Source organism: Formica exsecta, unplaced genomic scaffold, assembly GCF_003651465.1.
Source record: "Formica exsecta isolate Colony F162 unplaced genomic scaffold, ASM365146v1 scaffold237, whole genome shotgun sequence".
Lineage (NCBI taxonomy): Eukaryota > Metazoa > Arthropoda > Insecta > Hymenoptera > Formicidae > Formica > Formica exsecta.
In genome coordinates, this window is record NW_021849649.1 from 925,224 (window position 1) to 951,490 (window position 26,267).

Genomic DNA, 26,267 nt, shown 5'->3' on the forward strand with positions numbered 1-26,267 from the left:
TTTCTGGATATTGTATAGAGAACGTTATGCTAAAGTATGCATGCACGAGGGTCGGTCCAATGGTCAGGAATCTCGCGAGTTCGTTCGTTCTACGGCGGCACGTATCCGGACCCGGTACTCGTTTCTCCTTGACTCCGGTATTCGCGAATCGCGGCGACGTCACGTCCTTTATCGCATTATCGTCGTCGTCGTCTTCTATCACATCGTTATCTTCATCGTCGTCGTCGTCGACGTCGTCATGAGTGTGGCGGGGGAGGCGGCGCTAAGCCGCGACGCGCGTGAACTTCCGGTCGATCGGTAAGGTGGAGATCGGCCCGGCCTTGGGGCAACAAGAGGGGGCACTGGCGGGGGATGATTCCAGCGTAATGACGATCGGCCCGAATTGTTGCGGTAGGCCACTACAGGGGCGCCCCCAAGGGACCCCCGATTTCTTACGATTTTCGAGCAATCGTCTCTTGTAGTAATTTTCTCTCTCTCTCTCTCTCTCTCTCTCTCTCTCGATTATTCGATCTTCGTGCATCGCCGATCTGAAAATGATAGCGACTCTTTTGAGCTTCACGTTCGTGAGGAAAGAGATCTCCTCCATCCGTTCCTCGAATTATTCAGAATAATTTTAATAAATCAAGATTTTTGTTTAACTAAACATATTAAATCGGAGCCACAACTCGATAGGATTTCAATATTTCCGAGGAATAAAATGTCTCTCTTTCATTCATTTGATGATTTAGAAAAAAAAAAATATATATATATATATATATAACTTTTGATATATAGAAGCATTTACTTTGTTTGAATACTTTCTTTTTCTTCTTCTTTCAATATTTAATAATATTTGTTGTGCAATGTTATCAATAACTTTTGATATATAGAATATATACGTATATAACTTTTGAAAAAAATTATAAGAAATTAATAAAAATATTTTATATAAAACAAAATATATATAAACAAAATAGAATATCGAGACAATTTTTCTTCAAATCAAATATCTCGAGTTAACGTGGAGGGATGATTTCTTTCTTAAATTTGTACTAAGTATACATGGACAACTACGTGGTTTAATTTCCCATCGAAATCGGAATAAAATAGCTATGGATATTTTCTTGGAACATTTCGAAATATCTCAATCAGATATCACCTTCTATTTAATCTTATAATTGATATTATATGGATTATATAGAATTATGGTGAAAGAGTTATGAAATGCACCCTGCGTTAAATATATATTTAATTCTTCTGTATAAAACCTGCATCTCTGACTTTGTCCGATTGATAAGTCTTATGATGATTGTAAAATGATCCATAGAGAAGGATAGCGTTCTCAAATCGCGAGATATCATTGCATTCGAGTGTAATCGAATTCGAATGTAAATTGCAACATCTCGAATAGAAATCATTTGGCAAGAGTAATGTAGTGGGTGTAATAGATGTAATAATATTCTCTAATCGATGAAACGAGCGCAGAAAAACGTAAAACAAAATATTTTACAGTTCAGAGGAAGCTGATTTTAATGACACAGAACATTCCGACTCGCATGCGGACGAATCGAAAACGGAAAGAAGCTAAAAGACAGAAATAGAAATTCAATTTACAAAGAGATATTTTTTCATCGTATAATATCTTTCTCTGTATTTCTACCGCAAGCACGCTTTAAGATGTTTGATCTCGCGCAACTCCGGGATCAGATTACTTATGCGCTACCGCATATATTGCTCGACTCTTCTCTAGATGTTTCTGGAATACTTGATATAACGAGCGAATTCAAGAATATTTGAAAGAAAAATACGATAGAATAATTATAAATATTTTCTTTTTAAAAAATATTTAACAACATATTAACTAATCATTAAATACACAAATAGAATCAAGCTTCGAAGATGTCTAAACACTGTTTAATGGCTTAATTAAGTATGCACAACTTAATGAATATAATATTACATATAAATAACAATTATAACAAATACTCGGTTGGCTTGAAAATTGTACGTAAGTATTGATTCGAAGACCACTACTAATCTCTTCTCGTCCCTCTTCCTACCCTTACTCTTTTTACACCGTGCGGTCCATACAAACATAATGAGCACCGTTTCCAAGTGCGATTCAATCTCTTCGAGGTATTTCTCTAATTCTATTTTCAAATCCAGCACGCATAATCATTGTTAATAACATGCGCATCAACATAATATATCTAACAAATACTTAAATATATATAATGATATAAGTATATCAGATATAAAACTAATTTTGTAAGATAAAATCCATCACAGGTTTATTTCGAAAATAAGATTATGTATTCAAAGAGCATTCTTTTTATGAACTTGTATCAAATCTGTATCATTTTTATTATAAATCCCTGAATTGATGCTCAATTTTATCGAGATAAAAGTAATTACAAACTATAAATATATTTGCATATTCCATTGTTTTAAATAATTCTATAAGAAAGAAAAGTATATTACATAGTGTTTTCAGCGGAATAAATTATTTTATTTATTATTAAACAAAGCACTTTGTATGAGAAATTTTTTGGGAAAAATTGTGTGAAGAATTATATCTTTCCCCAAAATAAGATACGCAAATGATCTCTCTTTCACTCACTGTGAAAAACAGTTCCGGATCACTTATTTTATACACCGAATCGAGCCTATCGAGAGCCAAATTCAAATTTCAGATGGAATATGGGATCTGGAGTCTTCACGTCGCGGGTGAACTTTGGGGTGACCCGCGTCTCGCCCGAAGGCATCCGATTCTGCCTCCCGGTGCCACGCAGATTTTACCGAGGGCCGCCTTCGCTCTGAGCGCCCTTCATCGGCCCGATATGCTGCCGCTGCCGCTGACGGCGGCGGGGCCGCCCTACGTCCCTATGGAGCTGGTCACGAAACCAGCATCGGTTGCCTCCACCAATGCAGAGGATGCCGAGGACGGTGAGAAGAGTACGAACGCCGAAGACGAGGATTTTCAGCAACGCGACGACAACGAAGGCAACATCGAAAAAACCGATCAGAACGAAAATCAGGTAAGTTTCTTTTATTATTACACATTATTTTCCTTTTTTATGGTTTGTTGTAACTATTTTATATAAATGTTATAATGAATATCATAATTTTACAATACTTGAAACTAATTATTTTTAAATCAATCTCTCATCAAGCAATGAAGGAATCAAGCAATAAATTAATTTTCATAAATAGTATATAATTTATAACTAAATTATATAAACACACAATACTATATTCTTCACATTTGCCGATCTCAGACCTGTGTGCCAACCGAAAACAATGACAACGAAGATGCCGGTGACGAGAGCGACACCGGTAGCACCAACAGTTCGCACCAATCAGCCAACAACAATCTGTCAATTGCGAAACTTCCTGATCCGATGTCGTGCTTGGCTCTCGACAAGGTCGGGGATTATGTGAAACTATCTTTTCAAATACATGTCGCGAATTTAATCATATATTTTTCGGCATATATATTTTTTAGCTTCTTTCAGTATAATATAAATCTATATGCAAATTGTTGATATATTTGTAGAATATATAATAAATACCTTTTTCATTATTAATTTTTTGCTTATAGGAAGGAACGATGACCCCAGTTCTCAATGGTTGGGTGCTGGGCGCTTACACGGCGATGCTGGGCAGGCTGACGGCCGCCACCGCGGCACTCGAGGCAACGGAAGTTCTCAATATTCCCTCCGACAGCGATTCCGAGAGCGAGCACTCTTCCTACACTGAAAAGTATATAGAATTCGTTAATTTATTTAGATTACAACATACATTGTAATACAACGATTATCAGTAATGATATACGATTTAATCAAGATCGAGAGGCAGCAGCCCAAATGTGAGTAGCGTTCACCGCGGCTACTCGTGCGGCTCGTGCGACGTAATGGCGCCGACGAGGCCAGCCCTGAGAAAACACATAGCCGATTGCCATCCAGCACTGTCCGGCACGGAGACTGGCGAGACCAAGAGGTGTCCGTCCACGGGCTGCGACTTCACGACGAGCAGCAGATGCGAGATGGAGACCCACGTGGCGGCGCATGTGGCCCAGGGGATGACTCCCACGGGAAAGAAGCGCTCGCTGGCATTGCAACGCGTCAGGTATAGGTACTCGAACAATTTTACATATCCTATATCCCTTCTGGAATTTTTTAATTTGATATTGCGAAATAAAATTTGCAATGGAATAAATGGAATAGAAAAGAGAGAAATGCGTTCATGTAATATCGTTTTACATCATCTTTCGTTTCGCAATGCACTTAGATACGAGAGAGAGGAGTATCGATGCTCGCTGTGCTCGTACGCGTGCACGATCGAGAAGGCGTTCCAGAGACACCTGCGGGCGCACGCGAGGGGCACCGCGCCGGAGACAAGGGTGAGCTGTGCCGTTTGCGGCGCCGACCGATCTTCCGAGGTCGATCTCAGCAGGCATATGCGGAGGCATCGCGATGACCGGTACTTTTGCTGTGACATCTGCATCTTTCGCACGGTGCAATTGAAAAAAGTACGTAAAATGAAGCGTAAGATACGTTCCATTCTAAAATGTGTCACACCAAAATTAGTATCTGACAATATTGATCGAATCGATTAATGAACGAAAAATTTTGATCGACACTATATATTCATTTAAAAATATTACTCGCTTTCACTACAGACAGTTAATCTTAATTAGATGTATCTGTCATACGTGGTCGGCAAAAGTTAAAATAAAAAACTAAAAAGTTAAAGATTGAGAGAGCAAAGGTTAAAGATACATTAATCATCTTTGATGATACGTTAATTATCCCACTCCTCTTTGCTCTCGCTCTTACAGCTGATACAGCATCGGCGCATGCATACGGGCGAGAAGCCGCATTTGTGTCCGCACTGCGCTTACCGGAGTGCGCGTCGCGACAATCTGCGCAGCCACGTACGACGAGTACACAAGAAGGAGAACCTCTACTGCGACACCTTCAGCCCACGTGGCATGTTGATAACCCCTTCGCTGCTGGCCTCTTCGAGAGACGCCGAGAGCGTCGATCCGGCGCAGAGTCCAGCGTCCTCGCCGTCCTCGAATCCGGATGCGACTAACTAGCGAAGATGCCCCCGGGAAACGAGGAGAACAGCAGCCCGGTCGGGAGATTCGCGGAGGAAGAGAACTACGACCTACAGGCTCTTTATACGTCCTCATTTTGTCAATACTGCGATCTAGATATTAGAATTCACAGGGAAAGCTTGTTCACAAATGCTGAATTCGATAGACAGTCGAAAAAGAATCGCAACTGGGCGAAAATTAAGTCTGGAGAGATAAAGTAAAAAGAGTAAACAGCTAAGGTAACTTGAGGAATTGCAAACTGAGAAATGTTGTCGATCAAGTGCAAAAGATTTGACGGAAAGCGACTGTTCTCCAAATCAGCATCGGCAAGCCTTCCCCTCTTAGGCACTAGGGAACGTATAGATTATTGCATGCGAACATCGATAATTTAATGTAATCTTTGAATTCTAACGAGATCTTGTATTAGCTATGTAAACGTCCAGGTGTTATATCGCGTAGCCGATCCAACAAAGTATAACGATCGGCTATCCACCCGTTCGATCGATGATGACGAACGGGGAAAGCTGCATGATGGTGCTAGAATCGTAGACTGGATCACACGGAGAAAGACTGAAAGTAGAAACGAATTCACGGCGAGACGTGACGTTGATCGTCTTTTACGTTCTTCCGCACTGACTGCCGTGACTAAAAAAATAAAAAAAAAAAGAGGCAGAAGAAATTGCAATTCAGCGAAGTTTAAGACTGCAACTCTGTACTGTTCCGAGGATTCTCGTTTGTTAAATGTCGTGACGTTTTATTGCTTCTCATTAACCATTTTGCGTCAACTATGAACTCGATTCCGATTTCAATATTAATTTTAATTTTCAGATTATAGCTTATTATAAGTATAATTTTAATTCTGGAAACCCTCTAATTTTATTTTATTAAAGTCTATTTTAGTCTCGATTCTTTGTAGTCTATTGAATATAATTTTAATTTAAAAATTTTATTTGTTGAACAAAGTTTTTCTGTGTATATATGTAGAGACAAACACGACGATTGACAAATTCGAACGGTAGCTTGTAATACTCGAGTGCACATCGGAACGGACGTACGAGACTCGATTGAATCAGGCCAACGGTTAATGAGATCAATAAAAGCATCGAGTCACGACACGCGGCATGTCGCGAGGACCCCGGCCGGGATGGAAAGGTGCTATTTTATGAAGATTCGTTTTAACGTTACGTATCTAGATTATAGTTCGCTCTCGCTGCACAAATCGCCATGCTATAAGTGATCGTTAAGTACTTGTTAATACGAACACGTTGTTATCGTTGCTTGGGTTGCCGTTATCGTTTTTATTAGTACTATTACGAATTTAAAAAAATGCGATAACGATACGCTAATATAATTACGAAGTATTATAATGACAGATCATGCGAGAAAAAGCCCGCGTTTCATTTTGCAAACAATGGTGACATAAAAATCGTCTTTATTACATCTATTTATGAATATTTAATTCAGAGATAGATTTATAAATCCAGAGATTCATACATTTAAAAAGCCATGTTGAAGAGCCCATCTGTCCTCATATAGTAATTTATAGAAAGAAAGCTGTACACGTAATTGTCACTTTTTGCAAAATCCAAACGTTGGATGTGCGTTCGCTCGCTATCGGTACAAGTGCGTTTCTCTCTTTAGAATCTACGATCGTCTTCGACGATTGCTTGTTCGCGCAAGGAAGAGAAAACGGACAAAACTTATTATAACGAAGATATGTGTCAATTTTTAATGTACCATACAAATATACGTTGTAGTCGATAAACAATTTTTAACGGTGTGTGGCGCGAAATGCTTCGTGCACCATGACACGATGATCCGACGTGTCGTCGAGAATGATATTCTCGTCATTACTATATTACGCTAAACTACTACGAGGTATACGAAGAATGCAAAGTCGAAGCTGCACGGCATAAAGAATAAATTTCATTCCAGTACATTTTCACATTTATATATCGACCGTTTTTTTTTCAAACGCATAATGTGTTCGAATTCCGTCGAATATTGAGCAAACTTTTTTTCAAAGTTTATCGTTATCTCGTTGCTACATTTTTTTCATGACTCATTTAATTTGCGAAACTCTAATTATTGTTATAGTCTGTATTATCTTCGCTAGAAATATTGCGAGTAACATGACTCATTCCGTGCCAAGTAGCAAGTAATTGGAAGCCACAATTACGAGCGAATGTGTGATTTAGATTTTAATTAATATTATATTACATATAATTACATATACAAATTAAATATTAAATTATCTATTTTATCTTTTAGGTATATATACATATATATATACAGATGATTACACTATAGTAGCCGAAATTATGCGTGGAAGTTGCTAAAAAACATTTATTGCACAGATTATAATAAGGATGTAGATTCATTCGCACCCGAAAGCGAAAGGTTTGACATGTACCGAGTGTGCGCATAGTTCATTCGCATCCGTGCCAAGAGAATCGTGAGTTATATACCGCTATATACACTTTTTTGCTTTTGTGATATATATCGTGTATCGGAATGATATATTTTATATTCGTAAAACACGCGCGTTTATCGGTGCAATAGTCCACTATGATCCTCTTTAACGCGACTTTTTATATGGATAATTTTACATAAAGCGCACCAGAGGACAACTTACTTTCTCCATTTCTCTTCCGCGCACATCTACACGTCATTTCCAAGATATGCATCCAATGCAATTTTCATATTCGAAATATTTGTATGACGAGTAATAGTATCGCGATGTGGTTTACATAAACCTACCATAACGAAAGAGATTTACTCGTTAATTTACACGTCCGCGATTATAGCGCGACTGGCTCCGTCCGCCGTTAGCATTTACTTCCATCACTTTACTTATCTTTCATTTCAACTAAAAATCGAGAGTTTCATTCGTTGTCATACAAGTGAGGAAATCTATACGTAATGAGATGAGGAAGGAGAGAAAAAATGTTGAAGAAACGGCTCAGAAACCGGCGCGGAATTTCGACATGCCTTTTTTCTCGGCGTCTCTCGTACAGTTCGCGAAAACGTAGTTTTCCCCGAGGAAGTAACAATAACAAGGACACCTCATTTTATCGTATCGTCCGCGCGAATCAGTCTCAGGTTGCCGACCGACAGATTTATTCGCATTATTATATTACGAGCTCATAACTGATAAGCAACGGTCGACACCGTGTGCCGACATTACGAAGAGAAAGAAAATAAATGCGTGCCAAAGTAACCCCGATTACAAGGGAACGAACGATGTTTTACGAAAGAAAAAGAGATACGCGAAGTGTGGGAAGCTGCTTCGGACGCGAAACGCGCGACCAATAAGTCTTTCGTCGTTTTCGGAAAATCGAGAAACACAACTTGTCGCAATCTACATCGAATTTTTGACCTTCGTTTAATTCATCTATTAAGAAAGGGAGAAGAATGTGTCTTTAGGTACTAAGCATTTTTATCAGAGAATATATGGTATAACAAATATAAAAAAAATAAGTATAATTTTCACTACGTAAAAATATAATCTCGAAACTTTATTTTGATTTTTCAAATTTTTTAAGCAAGCTTTGCTACGCCTCGTTTCTTCAATCTTTCCCTTTCTCGAAGGTCCCGAAAATTCGATGATAATCGCAAGTTTCGCGACAGTCTGCGAATGTCGAGGGACTTGAGCCTGATCGTCCGCTTCCAGCCTTATTCAGTTGGCCTCTCTCCTTCCATCACTAAAATAAAAAAAAAACTAATATCTTAGAATTAACAGTTACATCTAAGAGCTTTCAAATCTTATAAGTAAAAAATATTGACCATCACACGGAACAGAAATTTTCTCTTTTTTTTTTGTAAGGAAGCTGAATGAAAGTTTATTAAAAAAATAACAGTTTTACTATGAATAAAGAGCCCAAAATTTTTAACTTGCAACGTTCAAAAGCTCTTACTTAAATAATTTTTTATTTTAAGATATTAATTTTTTTATTTTGTCGTAGTGAGGGCAGAGAGAGAGCACAACTGAACAAGGGTTTCGCTTTCGTGTCCGTCGCGAGCGTGAACTAGTTGTTACAATCTTTTAACTGTTGAATTTTTGCTGTAGCAGTAAGTGTCTTAACGTATACCTTATATATAAACTACACGATAATATATTCTATATTAATGTTTCTTAGATTTAAATCTAATAATTCGGACGGACGTGTTTATACGACGAACATCGTCGTCGTTTATCGCGCTCGAGTAAACGCGAATTGAGACGCTCAATAAGCTGGAATCTGCGAAACAAAGTCAGTTATTTACGTCATCGCGAGATCTTATCGATGGTAACGAGAGAGGATAAAGAATGAAGAGGGTTAAATGTTTCAATACAGAGATATTAACCTTTAAGCGACAATGATGCGGAATTGGTGGCACTTGAAAGTAAAACATTGTGAGAGAACTGGAAATTTCAAGATTATCCTCATGCCAAATGACAAGTGCAATTGCACTTCATATTTAACGGAAGATATTTATAAAACTGAGATACTTAAGAAAAAAAGTATTCTCTCTATTCTATATCTAAAGAGATTCTCTCAAATGTATATAACATTTTTTTTTAACTAGAAAAAATTTTATTGATTGTTTGTATCGTGTATTTATTTTTATTCACAAATGATTATAGTTATTGTATTCTTTTCTTTATTTTGTATTATAGAAAAAATTAAATATGTACGTAAAAAATGATTGGGCATTAATAAGCTTTCTCATTCGACGCGAAAGTTGCGAAGCGACGAAAAATTCGTCGTAAAACGTCCGGCCGGTCGTCTTAAAAATTAATACAATCTAAATGTGATAATATATTTGCTATTGAATTATGACGTAACGATTACATTATAATTAATTGACACCGCGCGAAAAAAAAAAACGTACGAAGAACAAAGAGAAATGAGCAATTTAAGAGTCCGTCTACACGAACAAAGCTGGCGTTACACAAGCACGAGTGATCTGAATGTTCGAAATCCGAGAACTTTCCTGCGCAAAATATTGATCGGTTGAACGAGTACAAAGCGATTAGAAAATCGACATTGTCAAAATCCAATCAAAATCGAATGAAGATGGATGTGAAATTCTTGCGAATCAATTATTTGCGTTTCTTTAACATCATCTTTTCTCAAATGTTAAGTTTTATTTTTGAGTCTCAATCATAATTAAGAGCGTAAATAATTTTGTGTAGTGATAAATTAAGATAATAATGTTAAAAATTATTTAAAAGACAGCAAAATATCTCAGAGATATTTAAATCAGATTCTTTATTTTTCACGTATTATATATTTATATTGATTAATATTTCGGCATTCTTATCCCTAATTAATGTTTCTAATTTTTTGCCACCGCAAACTTGACACTCAAGCGCAACGGATTAAAATTAAAATCGAGTCACATCACCCTTGCTGACTCTGGCAGAAATTCGAATAAAAAGAGAAGTGCGAAGCCGCGTTTTGCTTGCCAAAGAATAAAGACTCTTGCGCTCTACGCATAATATATATACACACAAATATATAATTATATAAATGTACGTGTATGTGTGTGAGTGTGCCTAAAAATTTTTTCCTTGGACTAATCTCTTACACTTTCTATGTCACTGTCTCTCTCTATCTCTCTCTTTATCTTGCGCTCTTAAATCACATGTTCCAGTCATAAGCGATTTCGAAGGACTATTGTTGTAGTCCGACGATTTCGAATTATAAAACAGACTCAAGACGCCTCGTATCCATGTGATCGGTTAAAATCATTTCTATTATTACAATCGTAACATTAATTTTTAACTTGATATTTTGTTTCATTTGCTAAGATTACGATAATCTATAATAACAGCATTAAGAAAGCTATTTAGATTATATAGATTTTGCGGATTTAATAATTTAACAATATGCTATTACATATATTCTTTTTTCATAAATATACTCGGTGATGTATTAAACATTTTTATTATAGAGACGGAATATATATATTATTTTATTTGCATTTTTTGCAAAATGCATTGGTACGAGGTGTCAGAAACCTATTATTAATTTGAATTAAAGCGAGGAAAAGAGGTTGGACCGTTTATGTCAGCCTTTACCCGATAAACTTCGCCAAAACTTTATTTCTCTTAATCGTCAATTAATAACTAGCAAAAATATGTCAAATTAACAAAAATGTATTTTTGTGTTGTACATAACTGTTACGCATTTATTATAAAAATAAGCGAGAAATAATTGAAAATAAATTAATTACATCGAAGTAATTTGCTTTTTCCATCGCGACGATGTAAAACATATATACGTATGTATATAAAGCTCGATTTCTCTTCATCGAAAAGGCTTTAAGCGAAGTTGCGTTATCGGTCGAAGGCTGACCGCATTGTTTAAAGATTATCTCTCTGTGTTCCGACATAATAGTAGATATTCCGTCGATCGTTCCTCTTTATGAAAAAAACGAAAAATATAAAGCACGCGACCAGTGTACGCACCGCACGCATTCACGATGACTCCTAACTCGAGATAACCGCGAGCGATCTCACTCCTTTCCGCAAAGTATACGACGAAAGTAAACGCGCGTTCCAATCTTTGCCTCCGCAACTCAAAAAAGGAAAAAAAAAGCAAGGAGAAAAGGCAAGAAAAATCGGAGGTACTCGGCACATCAGGTGTACTCGTATCGCGAACTCGCGCGCTTGAATATTTTTTTACGATTTTATGGCCTAAGCGTTCGGCGTCGCGCCGGAAAAGTAGGTACTCTTTACGGGTCTACGCGTTTCGATTCAAATCGATCGCGATATATAAATTAATCTTATATGACGATAGGGAGAATCGTAATAAAAGCGAGTCGCTCGCGGGAATATAATTTCCTCGTGTGATTCTCAACCGATGAACGTCGATAATCTCGAACGGAATCGTTTGACCTTTGCACAAAAATATTGTTTAAATTTTGCAGTAAATATTCTCCTCCAATCTCTTCAGATAACATTATATATATATATAGATGTAAAAGTATATTCAATTTATATTTATATAACTTTTGTACATATAACAATTCACATCTCTTTTTTAGTCTTCCTTTCTTTTCACTTTGTCACTATATTTTCCTTCGTATATTTAATTTTCTTCTCATTATATATTCTTGTTTTTCCCTTCTTAATAATTTTAATGCCAACAAAGATAATCTCGATGCGCGAAAAAAATAGGAAAAACGTCTCTTACAATTGCTCTCCCAAAAATCATTGATTATACTCCACTGATTACTATATATGTTTTTAAATCTGTGTTGCAAAATCATTCCGCGTTATTGAACCTTCACCAAGAGATCATCGGCTATCATTGGATGCATTTCATCACACGTTTTTACGTATACGGCTACTAACACATGCGTGCATGCGTGCGTGCGTACCTGCTTCTATATAACGATCAATCTTAAGGAACTAATTAACGAATAAATAGTTAAACTTGTCGTCACCATTGTGATTTAAGATAGTAGAAATACCCGCGCAAGTCGCTCGACAGTGCAGGTGCAACTGATGGCATTTCGTCCAAAAATGATAATTTATCGAGAGAGAAAAATTAAATTCAAAAAATTTTTTTATCGACTTTTTCTGATGTAGTTAATTTAACGAAATCGACTAAAATGAGACATTGTAATAAAAAAAATGTCAGTGATATCTATACAATCGCGGCGCAAAATAAGCTGCCATTTAGAAAATAGATACATCCCGTATTTTCGTTATGAGTAGAAATATTATTTTAATTGTTACACATATACAATTCGCATTTCCTCTTTATATTCTCCTATATTTGTAACACGAAACATTTGTTTGTGCGATTTTATTGTATCTTTTTAATATTAATCTTTAAGATCCTATAGTGATATATTATATATAGCTTGCACCTGCATGGAAGACTCTCGGCGGGAAAACGTTTACCTGTTTGTATAGCCAAAGTCGTTATTTGTCTTTGGCACGATAAAAATCTTAATAAAGGTTTCATTAAAATATCTTTTATAGAGCGATATTATTTTCCCGCCACATTTTCTACCATTTTATTAAATTAATATTTCAATTTTAAAGAACTTCAATAAAAATATTATGTTTGTTTGCTTTTTCATTCTTGGAATTCAAGTCATTTTTTATTTATAGTTATTATACTTAAACTATTATACGTAAACTGCATTTATTTCGATGGAATAATTGATCTCGAGATATAGATTGGCATTATACACAGCCAGAGTTAAATTTTAATTGTATAAATCCTAAAAAAGATTAAAAAAGAAACCTATATAGTTTCATCAGAAAGAAGCTAGATTACTTTGCGCCATTTGTAACGAGACTATACATATCTTACAATTAGTTTGAATGAAAGATTGTTTATATATATAATTAATTATTAATCAATCCCACCAATCGAGTAATTCTACTTTCTAATTAATGGACTTTTACGTTCTATGTATTATACAGAGATTAGTTTTTCAATGGATAACACATTCCACGTGCAGTTGCAGCGTCAGCCGCTGCAGTTGATGCCGCCGTCGGTGGCGTTGGCCTCCCCGTTACCTCCCCCTCCCCCACTCTTCCGCTATCCTCGCACTAAGAGAAGCAGCGGAGCGATGGCGATGGATACTCGTGTGTGGGCGACGAGAGCGGAGAGCGGACAGCGGACTCCGCTCAGCGGAGGCGCATCAGTACAGAGGCACGACTTGCGCCATCGAGTCGAACGATGACGCGTCGCTCTCGGCCGCTCTTTATATCTTATCGCCGCACGTCGTTTTTATCTTCTTAAACGTCGCCGCGACGTAAGTCCGTGGGCACGATGTTTCGTGTGCGTAAAAAAAATCGTAGCGCTCGGACGGAGACGCAGACCCGTCGACGCATTCCGGAGAGCACGGGGCATCCTGAAAAATACGTCCACGATTATATGTCCTCTAGGAGAAGAGAAAGGAGAGAACTGCGCTCGCGCAAACTATAAAATCTAGGGTCGCCTGTTGACGCTTGTGGTGCGTATATGTGTGTGTGCATTGTGCGTACAAACGTGCGCGCGCGCGCATCTTTCTCCGCTCGCTGTCACGCGCGCCGAGTGTCTCTTTAATTCATCAACGGCTCCCGGCCAGCTGGTACTAGGCTCTCGCTTCGTTCAATTTCTGCTATCGTGGGAAACTCGTGTGTCTGCGTTCTGATTTTGATACTAAAAGAAGCGCTATCTAAATAGCGTACATTGACCTTATAATCGGCACTAGAGTTGCCGGTTATTTTTATTCCCGAAGAAGATTCGATATCCGGTTCTTCTCTTACGATTTTATAAAAAACGTATACGGCCAATTTCATCGTATAACTTTTATTCATCATTTAAATGCGCGAGTTTTACATACATAAATGCGCAAATTTAAGAAGTGGCGGACCCGACACTAGTGTATAATAGGGTACGTGATGAGAGCGCGCGAATAATAATGAGTCACGTGCTGGTGAAAAGGAGATGCGATGAATCCACATCGCGGACGAAACGTGGATGAATGATCGAGAGACAGACGTTGACCCGCATAGCGCCGCGATTCTCGATCACAAATAAAAAGAACGAAATAAAATGCAGTAATCTCAGTTAATGTGGACTTATTGCGAGGGGAACGGGAGCAATTGTTCGAGAAGAGGAAGGGCCGCGCAGGAAGAGACAGCTGTACCGTGACGACGACAACGACCCAGGTAAGTTTCTGACCTGCGTCACTAACGGAGAAGAACAGCGGGATTTCTAGCCTCCGGCTGACGTGATTCTCGGGAGAGAAGTCGTGTGCGTTATTCTGAAGAGGAACCTATTAATACGAATATAAATCGTGCCGCTAGAGATTTTAAAAAGACTACTCCGAAAATTTGCCACTCATTTTATCTATGATAATAGATCTCTTATCAATTCTCGTTGCAATATTAATTTTGATTAGCGATATATTATAAATTGATAAATTTTGATTTTTGCAAAAGATAGACATTTCTCCAAATATTTTTCACGAGATCACAGCCTTTCATTAAGGATCGAGTGACCGAATTATAATTATAACTAAATATAATTATTATTTGATTAATTTAAATTTTTTTTTGAGAGAAATTATTCGCGCGATTCGTGCTTCGATTTGATATCAATATTAAAGTACCGCTCAAAAAAATTTTTTTTTTGCAAAATTCGGTTCTTTAAATTATTCAAATTTATAATAAGGTGCGATATGTATCGAGCTTATAATGATATTGATATTTGGAGAAACGTTTCCTCGTCCGCGAGATATGAGAGACACCTGTTTAAGTGTTTCTGATATAATAATTAGTGTGCGCAAAAATTATTCGCGATTCGCTTATCGAGATCCATTGTAGAGCCCGCACAACGTGCGGTTAATTATATTGGTTGCAATACTTTCTAGGTGTTTCGTAACGAACTATGTATCTCAAATAGTATAACTCAAATGACAAAAATATTCGATTATATAACCTGTTATCTACCTAAACCGTGTCACAAATCGTTGTAATATCTAATGTAGCGCGCCACCAGTCGTTAAATTAAAATTTAGAGAATTATTGATTCACGCTTAATATTTCGTCTCGACATCTCGAAGATCATTAAGTCGCTATTAAAGCTCTTCTGTTCGTTTTACCTCGATCAACAGTCCGTTGCTTCAGCACCGCTCTCCGCTGAAAATCCTTCTTATCTCGCGGAAGTTTCAACCTATTGAATGATAACGTGCCATTCTTATCGTTTACACCGCAGTTCTGACAAGTAATTCAAGAAGCTGTTGATGATCTGTTGATGCGTCGGTTGAATATGATTCACGGTTTTCGTTGGAACAAGCGCGTCACATGTACACTGCACTTTTTGCGTTCCTCTCTTCTTTTCCCTAAAAAATAAATTCATAATATTAGAAAAATATTAGAGAAACGAATAAAGAGAAACGAATAATATACGTAACATAAGCGACATGTAAAACTCTGTATTTTAAACATAATTTATTCAAAACCACTACTTGTGATGCATCCATAATCTATCTATTTTTACGTAACACTCTACATAGTACGGGCTGACTTCATTTGAAATGTGGAAAGTATAGGTGATAGACCAAATAGGCGCGACAATATATTGGATATAATTTCGGTGCGGAATTAAAACGTAAATATTAGAACGATGGACGCGACACTGTCTCGCCGGTCAGTTGGAATAGAAGCCGGAAACTATGGGCGTCGGTATCGGCTTTCGGAACAATGACTCATTCTGGGACAATTCATAATTTCCTTTCTGTTTGCGTCGCTCGTTTGCTCTGTCATGCGTCCAGCGTGGAGAAATAACAATTTGATTAATCCTGGAAGCAAACAATAGACGAGAGATCCGGTTAATAACGGTACTCTGTTAAAAACGGGGAGACCCAGTTCCCTCGTTTGAACTCTGAAAAGCACTTTTCTTTTTTACGAGAACTAGAGTTCTACTAGAGTAATAAAACAAAATGAAAAAAGAAGAAGAAAGTTTGCTTCATCATCTGGTTGCTCATATCATCCCTTTATCCGATAAGCTTATATCAGTTATAATTTATATCAGTTCGAACCGCTTAAAGATTAGAGAAACTCTCATATATCTCAGGATCAATGAGTTAGTATCGAAGAATACCGGAAACTCTCTTTCTGGAGCGACATTACTGGAGCCTATTGGAAGAATCGGCCTCCACGATGGAGGTGAAACCGATACCGAAACCGCGATCGATCCTGACCGAGAGCAGGCCGATACCGGCGCCCCGGAGGATTCCGGTGCCGATCACTTCGCCGATGGCGCGTTCCAGCAGCCCGACCAGCGAGTCCGGTCAATCCGAGAAGAGCGACGATCAAAGGTCGACCAGCGGCTCGGCCGGCGAGAGCACCCGCGGCAATCACGAGTTCTTCCGCAATCTCGGCACGAGTTCGCGCCAGTTGAAGGATGAGATTTCGGAGAAAATGACGGTGAAGGGACGCGCCGTCATCTCCAGCACGCGGAACGCCAGCATGCGGTTGGAGAGATCGGTGAAGAATCTCCTGACACGACGACTGTCGTCCCTGAATCAGGACGATGTAGTCAGCCAAGATAGCGTCCAGAAGAAGCTTAAGGATCCGGTCGAGGACAGATGCGTGTCGATGCCGACCGATGACATCTTTAGTAGCATCTCGTTCTACAGTCCGCTAAGCGGCAATCTGAAGAGTGTGAAAAACGAGGAAGATTTATCCGCCAGACACAGCCCACCGCCGCCGGTTTATCCGCCGCCTCCACTTCCGGACGAGTCTATCTACGACGAGCTGCAGTCCGTCACATCGGGAAGTAGCGGCCTATACGACACTCTCAGCTCCACAGTGTCCGACAAGGTCGAGCGGGACTTTCCCAAGTCGTTCAGTCTCCTCAGCTTCGCGCGAAATCAGGTAAATTAGGTCTTGCTTTCTTCTCATGATTCTTTTTTTGAATTATTTCTGTTGTCTCGTTTCAATATTGCTACTCAGACATTCAACTATCAATCTAGAAATGCTTACAAAAATCAGTTTTGTTCCGTTTAATCGATAAATAAAAAAAAATCTCCACTTATATCCTTCCGTTTTAAATAGGGTAGCGATTCCGACCAAAGCCTGAACTTGTCCGACGTCAATGTAAGTCTGTCGCTTGACCGATCTGAAATCTCTGCCAAGAAACTGTCGAGATCGGACTCTTGGACTTTCTACGACACCACGCCCAGTACTAAAGCCGAGAATGTCGATGAAGTGGACAGAATATCTAGCGTAGAAGAGGAAAGCTTGGAAAAATCCATCGAGAGGGAGATATCGACGTTGGATCGAACCTCTTGCGCGTCCAACGAGAGCCAGGCTTCTGTTCAAAATTCTCTCTACGAAAATCTGTCACCGTCCAAGATCGATTCCCAGCAACAATCAACAATAATTTCTTCGGATACTAGGCAGCAAAGTAGCAAGTCCTTGCTCTTCGAGTTTGATCCATTCACGAGAATACCCGAAGATGAGAACGTCTACAGCAATTACGAGAACAATGATCTGATGCTACTGGAGACTTTGTTGGCTACCAACGATTCGTCCGGCAGTGCCGACAGCACACTCGATTTCCGCGAGAGCGCCGAAGAGGAGCAGGAGGACGAGGATTTGATGCACACCGGCATCAGTTCGACACCTCCGGAGCCACCCAAGAGATTCGATTCTCTTCCGAAGAACGAGTACGACGTACCGGAAGGCATGGAACAGCCCGACAAGATTCAAGCGTCGAGTAAGAATCCGCCTCTCTTGCCGAAACTGGCACACTTGGTGACTAAAAAGCAACCTGCAGTTCCTCCTAGAAAACCTTCCATAAGGATTCCTTCTACAGACAATTCTTCGATTTCTTCATCGGCTGTGACAACGACGACGACGACGACAACAACGACGATGACGATGACAACGACAACGACACCTACCAGTGTGTGTAACGTCGAGGGAAATATTACTAGCCCTTTGTCGGGCACGCCGAGGATCGCCGAAGAGAATCGTAAAGTGAGTGTGATACAAAAACTGAAAAAACTGCGACACGAGTCCACCGTGCATGCCATCAGACCAAACGTGATTAGTTTTGTGAAGAGCGGCAGTAAATTGTTATCCAGAACTCGCGAGCACATCGGTGAGTCCGGCTCGAGGTCATTGCGAATGGAGAGGCCAAAGGTCAATGTTCCGCACAATCCGGTCACACACAGAGGAATGGTGTACAGGTGAGGAGCAGCGTAAACTTACGAGAGATATTTAACGAGCCTCTCTCTCTCTAGTCCCAGATTTTCTGCAAACAAATCAAACCGTTCACTGTGCTTGCGAGAATTAGAAAAATTAATTTAGAACATTTTGCAACATTCAAATTTAGCGAAAAGTTGTATTGATATCATTGACAAAATCTTTCTATAGATGATTAAGAAAAATATATTAAATAAACATTTATAAGAAGAAGATTCTCTAATGTGATTTTAATAATCGTTTGCGATTAATACTAATGTAATTTTGATGATCGAATAACACCAGTCGGTTTAAATCGAGCGACTACATTAATCAGAGTGTTAATTAAAAATATCATCATTTTCTGCGGAGGCCGGGAATGGGCATCGAGAGAACCAAGGACCTCGTGCCGAGAGCGGCAGTGTTACTCGATCGGAAATTATCATTCTATACTGACAAGAGTATGTCTACGCTAAAAGAGGTCATGGAACTGGATACAGTGCACAGTATTCATCTGCTTCAGGATGTCAAGTGAGTGCGATTTTTTTTTTATTTTATAAACATGATATGTACACTACAATAGTGTACAATATATGCTCGGCGATGATGATAATTTTTCTACGCACTCTTTGACAGAACAAGAATTAACTTTTTTAATCCGACTTATCATACAAAATTATTTTATCCGATTATCGTCGAAAATGCATCTGTTTATTCTACAGGATAACCGAGATATCCCACGCTTTCTCCCGATTACGAATATTATAGATGTTAATCTCAATTCACAGATAGCTTATTATGTTCGAATAATATAATGTGTGACTCATTCTCGCTCGGCATACATTTATATCGAGCCGACTCCAAGTGTTAAAACGCCGGCCAGACACGCATTCCCCTCGCAGGCGTCGCTATCTACGAGAGAGGTCTCAAGGTCCTCTTTGTTAAACGGGAAGAAAAGGATCTCACGAGAGAGCTTTTCTCGAGCGTAACCATCTGACCTTGGTCGCGTCGTCGAGTGATAAATTATTCCTTGTGCGACTCTCCTGAAACGCAGAATTATCAACAGCTCTTTTCCATTCAGCTTTTTCCAAGCAATCATCAACTCCTGCCGCAATAAGACACGCCACGGAAAAATATTCCCGAGTTAACCCCGATAAAAATCCATGATCTTTATAAATGCGCAGTTTTCGCCATAGCGACGCGTATATCTGTATATTGATTAAACCTATTAAGAATTCCATTGGTCCAGATCCGAGAATCTAAGGTACTCTCAACTAAGTGGCTCGCGTACTGATACATCATCCGTCTCAGCTGTTAATTGCGTGACTTGGCGCTAGATCATCTCTTTTAGTTTTATGTTAGCGTTATCTCTACGTTCTCTTTGACTCATCGTACGCGCGATCATGGCTAGCTCGTCATTATTTCGCTCGCAATTACTTCATGAAGGCAATTTTGAAATGTGTGCAGAACCGTGGACGGCGAGACGGTGCATTGCGTAGCGATTAGCGGCGCGGGCAGACCAAACGTGCACGTTTTCTACGCGAAAGGTATCGCTGAGAGACGGATCTGGGCACAGAGGATCCTCGAGGCCACCACGCCGGTCTTCCCTACGAGATACACCGCCGATCTCACTAGAGCAGGTTGGGCTTATTTAAAGGTATGTATGAAAGAAGATAAACCGTGTATAAAAGATTTCAGAAATTGAAGAATATTGAAAGCTCTCGATTATTAAACGATGAATAAAAACCATAAAAATCCGGATAATCGGAGGTTAAATCAAGTCAGATCGCAAAATAAAATCGAGAGTGAATCATATTGTATTTCGATAATAGTATGCGGAAACGTTTTGATTACTCATTTTAATCAATTTCAATCATTTATTAACCAAAATTAATAATTGAAATTAACAATTGAAAAAATGTAAAGAATTTATATATGTTAATCTTTAATCAAAGTAATAAATAAATTTTGCAGAGAAAAAAGAATATTTTTATTAAAGATCTCTCTCTTATTCTTTTTGTTTTTTATTTAAAGTAATTGAAATTGTAATTTATTCGAGACATGCTAATATAAAAAAAAGAAAAAACAAAATTTAGATAAAAATAAAAAAAGGACATACACATGAAAATTTCTATTATGTATTATAATTGATTATCTCCATATTTGTATGTGTGCATGTTTATTATATATGCTATAGTTTTATATTAATCTATTATAATAATTTTACAAGCCTATCTCAACCGTCTTTTAAGGTATGTCAAAATCCTTTCTCTCTCTCTCTCTCTCTCTTTATTTCATCCGTTATTTAGTAATATAACTGTTAATATCAACGTTCTTTTTACAACGGTAGTTGTAAATAAAAAATAATTAAAGATACAGTCATTTTAGCGCAGAAAAGAAAGTTTGTAATAAAATTTCGATTACTTACTTCATTTCTTGCTAACTGTTCGCGTTTGCGAAATCAGTGAAAACCCATATGCTGACACGCAAATTCTTCTTCTACAATTTCACGAACGTTGTGGATATTTCGTATTCATTGGATGGTAATCGTCCAACATTTTTTTTGTCATTGACAAAAATAAAAAATGTCAAACGTATTCTGTCTCTCTCTTCTCTTCTTTTACCTCGCGACAATTACAATGTTTTTGTTATATTTTTTCAGGAAGGCGTAACAGGTACGTGGTTCCCGGCTTGGGTTCTTCTGCAACAAAGAACCTTGATTTACACAAAATCCTTCGAACCTGCTTTCGCCATAAATTTTGAATATGTGGACTTGCGGAAAGCACGTTGTATCGGTAAGTTACGGCTAAAAGCTTTATAAAAAAAAAAAAATTAAACTACTAATGTAAATATTGATCGACATACAAAAAATGGATAATCTATAATCTTATAATTATATATATATATAATATATATATGGAAGATAAAAATTAATTTTACTTTAATGAATTCACGTTGTTATGTTGTTAAATCTCAAAGTATTTTTATTGCATTTACTTATCGGTATTTATTCAGTTTATAATTAATATCAGGGACTTGCCTTGAAATCAATCTTAATCAGTGAAATTATTGCGACTCAATTAATCTCGCGATTGAGACGCGAAAGATGCGATACCCTAATTACGATAATAAACGAGTTTGATTGTCGTTTTATCAATGAATGATTCAATGTAATACAAGTTGCTTGATTAAAAGTACAGAATCATCTTTTAGTCATATTGTATGACCTAATTTAGATAAATGTTATTAATATTATACATCGTTCTCAAGAATCATTATTATCAAAGAAATCAAGGAAGCTTAAATTGGATTGTTAAAATTATAATTTCATTAATTTTTTTACTCTTTACATAAGAAGCGAATTTTGAAATCTTAATTATAAAATATATATAGAAATTACAAAAAAATCATATATATATATATATATATATGAAATAGAAAAAATATAATTATAAAGTGTGATTTATGAGATAAATTCTGCAATGATATAATTCGAGTCTTTCTTCGTATTGCCGTACTGAAAATGAACAAAGGAAAATAATTATTTACGTTTACGATTCCAACATAAATATTAATCGATTTATGACATTGCAGTGTTGCGGGAACAGGAAGGACCGATTGCCGGATGCGGGGCTATTCCGATTGTAGTTGTAGATGCAGGGAGTAGCGGCGCCCTGCACATCGCTACACCGGGGACCCACGAGGCAACCGCTTGGCGACACGCGCTTTATCAGGCGGCCACCAACTGCGGCCCTGCCTTAGAACAGCAGCAGATCACGCAAGACAATGTGCCTGTCATCTTGGACAAATGCGTCAATTTTATCTATGCGCATGGTGATTAATGAATTATCAACTTGTAATTACCTCGAACGAGAATAATAACTTTGTGGAATTTGTTTGAGAATGCGTCCCGTTTGATGGTCAATAACTTATTAATTTCTAAGATCAATCTTTTCGAAAATGCTTCGTATAAGAAAAGAGAAAATATATTCCACGTTTTCGATTTATTTTTTTTTTTATGTATAATTATCTTCTCGATAACAAAAGTTGCGAAACATCCTGTATAGTATACCGCAATGAAATTTAAATTCGCGTCACCGCTATCATTAAGATTAATGACACTTGGGAAACGTCCTGCACGATAATTAAGTTCCTCCAGAGAATTCTGATTGCATTACTGAACGACGTTATATTATTGTAATTCAATCGAACGTGTGTCTCACACAAGACCTCTTTATTCCTCTCAGGCATGATGTCGGAAGGCATTTATCGTCGCAGTGGATCGAGCAGTGCCGTAGTAAAGCTGCTGGAGGCTTTCAGACGAGACGCATGGGCCACGCAAATCACACGGAATTCGTATACGGAACACGACGTTGCCACGGTTCTTAGAAGATTTCTACGGGACTTACCGGATCCATTGTTCCCCGCCAAAATACACGATCGACTCTGCCTCACCGCAGGTAACAAACGAGATTTGTCCAGAACAGATTTATCGTTGTGAAAATATCTGGAATATCGATATAGACAGTGTTATTAAAAAAAAATTGCTATTAACGTTAGAGAAAACATTTTTAAAAGTTTATGTAAAAATACATCCTGTGTCACTCCGAAAATTGTATAAATATTTAAAATTGTTGTTATAAATTGTTAGCTTTAAAGCAGTATCCGCACTTGTTTCTGCAGACTCGACCAGTGAGGAAAATAGAGTTGCAACTTACCGGAAGTTACTGTCCACGCTCAATCCTGTGACATCAGCGACGCTTCGTCGGATCCTGGCGCACCTTCATGGTCTTAGTCAGCAGAACGCCAGGAACTTGATGACTGCCGAGAATCTGTCGGCTGTTTGGGGCCCGACCCTGATGCACGCCGGTGAAAACAGTGCCGAAGAGTGGAACCGCGCGGAGACCAAGGTCGTCGGCGATCTCATCAGGTTGTATCCGAAACTCTATCAACTGTCGCCCGCTGATCTGGCCAAGGAGGCAAAAATGCTGGAGGTCTTGGAAAAACATCATGTGTCCAACAATGGACTGCGAGGCGCGCCTTCAGGAGATCTGAAGATCTGGATATACATTCTGTCGCCAGACGGGGAATGCGTAAATGTTACTGTAAGGATCTTTTCTCGATTTAATCAGTACTCTCCACTTGTTTCTTATTTATTCCTCCAACTTTTTCCTTGATAAATCGACAGTTTCTCATTCTCAGATTTCTCGCAAAATTTGTTGGATAAATCGAAGAGGATCTATCGACGATTTCTGAATTCCTGCTAATAATCAAAATTTAGCTATGTATACATAATATAGCCTTTCCTTTATGTATTTCTAATTAATCAATTTAATTAGATCGGGCCTCAAAAGACTGCGTTTGACGTGTGCCGGGAACTCGCTGAAAAAACCAATTCACCGGTTCATGAGTTGTGTCTAGAAGAATACACGCTATCCGGCGCGCTGGAACGGCCGTTGCATCACAACGAACGTGTCCTGGAGGTGGTGGCGAGATGGGGATACTGGGATCCGGATGATAGGAAGGATAATGTCCTAATCCTGAAAAAAGACCAATTGTACAAGGATATCGTGCCTCTGGTGCGTACGATATAGAGAAACGGATAAAAAATTCGCATAAAATTCATAATAAAATTTATGAAGTTCGTAAACATGATACGTACGCAAATACTGTCCTGCAATTCTCACGATCTAAATTTATAATAGCTCTGCGTGAGTTCAAGGCATAAAACAAGCTCTTTTATATGGATCAAATTGCATGATTCCAAAAGCGGGAAGAAAGATGCGTTTCGCACGCACTGCGAAAACAGGATACGGTTTAATCAACATTAATCATGCTTCATCTTTTTTCTGTATGTGATATATATAGGTAAAGCCACCTATGACGATCTCCGGAGAACTTAAGTTCGCAGATACCAAGACGAAGAACCTGAAGAACTATCTCTTCGAATTCAGCCAGGCAAAGCTCTGCTGTTACAAAGACAAGGTGTGCTCCGTAAAACTTCATGAGTGGAAGATAGAGGACATTGTTTGGTACTTGGGACACGAGCCTAAACGCAATCCACAGATGGGGTAAAAAAATCTAATACGAAAAATTACATACTTTAATATGATTATAATGCGATCCTCGAAAAATATACTTACCAGAATGTATTTCTTATGTCACAGCTGGTCCGTCACATTCATCGTAAAAAACAAAAATCCTACAAGGTAAGAATTTATATCAATAGATAATTAATTATTCATTATAACTTGATGGGAGATATACATTTTAAAAAGTTCATTATCCTAAATCAATATTCGTGATAGAACGAGACAGACATTTAATTACCTTTCTAGATGTAAGGATAGCCCGTATTTCGGTAACATCTTGGCAGGAACATCCAAGGACGAGCAGTACAGATGGTTAGCGGCCATGCTCTTCGGGGAATATCAATTGAATCTCCGAGCTTCCGCGGTGAACCTCATGGATCCATAACCGATTAAACCTGCCGTTATAAGTCACTTAGGTGGCCTCCAAAGTGATAAGTGATACTTTCTAGTAATGAATCGCGCTATAGACTTTATATAAATATAGAAACGTGTACAATATATATATTTCAGGTTGCGTTCGAGAACGTCACCCATGTGCACCGAGCGTCGTTCTTTGTTATTTACTGAAAGTTGAACAAAGATAAAACGACGTTTGTGTACACACGGGTAATGTTTTCGAACGCGGTCCAATAAAAGAAAAACTAACTTAATATACGGTGTCCTGAAAGTTTGATCTCTAAAAAGCGATTACATAAATCATAAATTAAGTTGTCCTTTTATGGATTGATTAGTGTGGACAATGTGAGAAACTTTCCATCTTTGTAAATTAATAATGTTGTGAAAATCTGTCATAACAGGAGCTCTATAAAAAATATGTTAATTGTATAATGTATAACGAATTATGTAATAATATGCACCATTTTTAGACAAATCAAATTAACGAGATATATAAAAATCAACAATACAATATTTTATAATAAATCTATTTTTTTACAATATTTTATGTAGACATCTTGCAACATTATTTTATTTGATACTTACATTTGTGAGAATAAAGAATATAACTACTTATAAATATATTCAACTTTAAGAACAAAAATATAAAAAAAGTATTTTAAATCATTTTTATATATTAAATTAAATGCATCATTAAACCGCACGCGCCCTTTTATTTAGCGCATATATTGTTTATACAATATATTCAGAGTTTACATTAGTTATTTTACATACCATTAAGTATGTTGGAGATGGCACTGGGGATGAATAGGACGGGGACAAATTGGATGATGAATTAGGGGCAAAAGTGCTCGCATTATCTAAATCGGCGATATGGCATATAGTTTTCCTAATTTCAAGTGTTGATAGATTTAATAAACGTTTATGCATATATACGATATGAAATTTATCAAAATATATCATAAATTATCTGAATAAATGCAATATTAATTACTTATTCCTTAAA

At 37.8% G+C, this 26,267-nt stretch overlaps 2 protein-coding genes and 1 long non-coding RNA gene across 4 annotated transcripts in view; 2 read left to right on the forward strand and 1 right to left on the reverse strand.

The window, feature by feature from the left end:
- Window positions 1–11,666, forward strand: part of LOC115235894 (RE1-silencing transcription factor B-like) — a 14,892-nt gene extending 3,226 nt beyond the window's left edge. Inside the window, exons 1-7 of one of the 2 annotated variants that reach the window (XM_029807980.1) lie at window positions 19–390; window positions 2,673–3,017; window positions 3,258–3,404; window positions 3,581–3,741; window positions 3,826–4,113; window positions 4,270–4,510; window positions 4,820–11,666. In XM_029807980.1, coding sequence (XP_029663840.1) covers window positions 2,673–3,017; window positions 3,258–3,404; window positions 3,581–3,741; window positions 3,826–4,113; window positions 4,270–4,510; window positions 4,820–5,080 — 1,443 coding nt within the window. In that variant the 5' untranslated portion in view covers window positions 19–390 and the 3' untranslated portion in view covers window positions 5,081–11,666. Of the gene's footprint in view, window positions 1–18; window positions 391–2,672; window positions 3,018–3,257; window positions 3,405–3,580; window positions 3,742–3,825; window positions 4,114–4,269; window positions 4,511–4,819 lie in introns of those variants that run through there. The other variant, XM_029807979.1, reaches the window with a different exon arrangement.
- A 201-nt stretch (window positions 11,667–11,867) lies between these two features.
- Window positions 11,868–23,621, reverse strand: LOC115235896. Its single transcript, XR_003884107.1, has 5 exons — window positions 23,492–23,621; window positions 23,183–23,280; window positions 21,202–21,474; window positions 15,683–15,922; window positions 11,868–13,945 (listed from the first exon to the last, which is right to left on the reverse strand). It is a non-coding gene; the product is annotated as an uncharacterized LOC115235896 (long non-coding RNA).
- On the forward strand, window positions 13,943–26,231 carry LOC115235892. Its single transcript, XM_029807978.1, has 13 exons — window positions 13,943–14,747; window positions 16,657–17,459; window positions 17,640–18,778; window positions 19,146–19,304; window positions 20,241–20,430; window positions 21,436–21,568; window positions 22,368–22,607; window positions 23,021–23,233; window positions 23,457–23,878; window positions 24,113–24,352; window positions 24,642–24,844; window positions 24,941–24,982; window positions 25,112–26,231. Exons 2-13 carry the CDS (start codon window positions 16,743–16,745, stop codon window positions 25,248–25,250), a joined length of 3,837 nt encoding a protein of 1,278 aa, XP_029663838.1. The 5' UTR covers window positions 13,943–14,747; window positions 16,657–16,742; the 3' UTR covers window positions 25,251–26,231.
- Window positions 26,232–26,267: the final 36 nt, after the last annotated feature.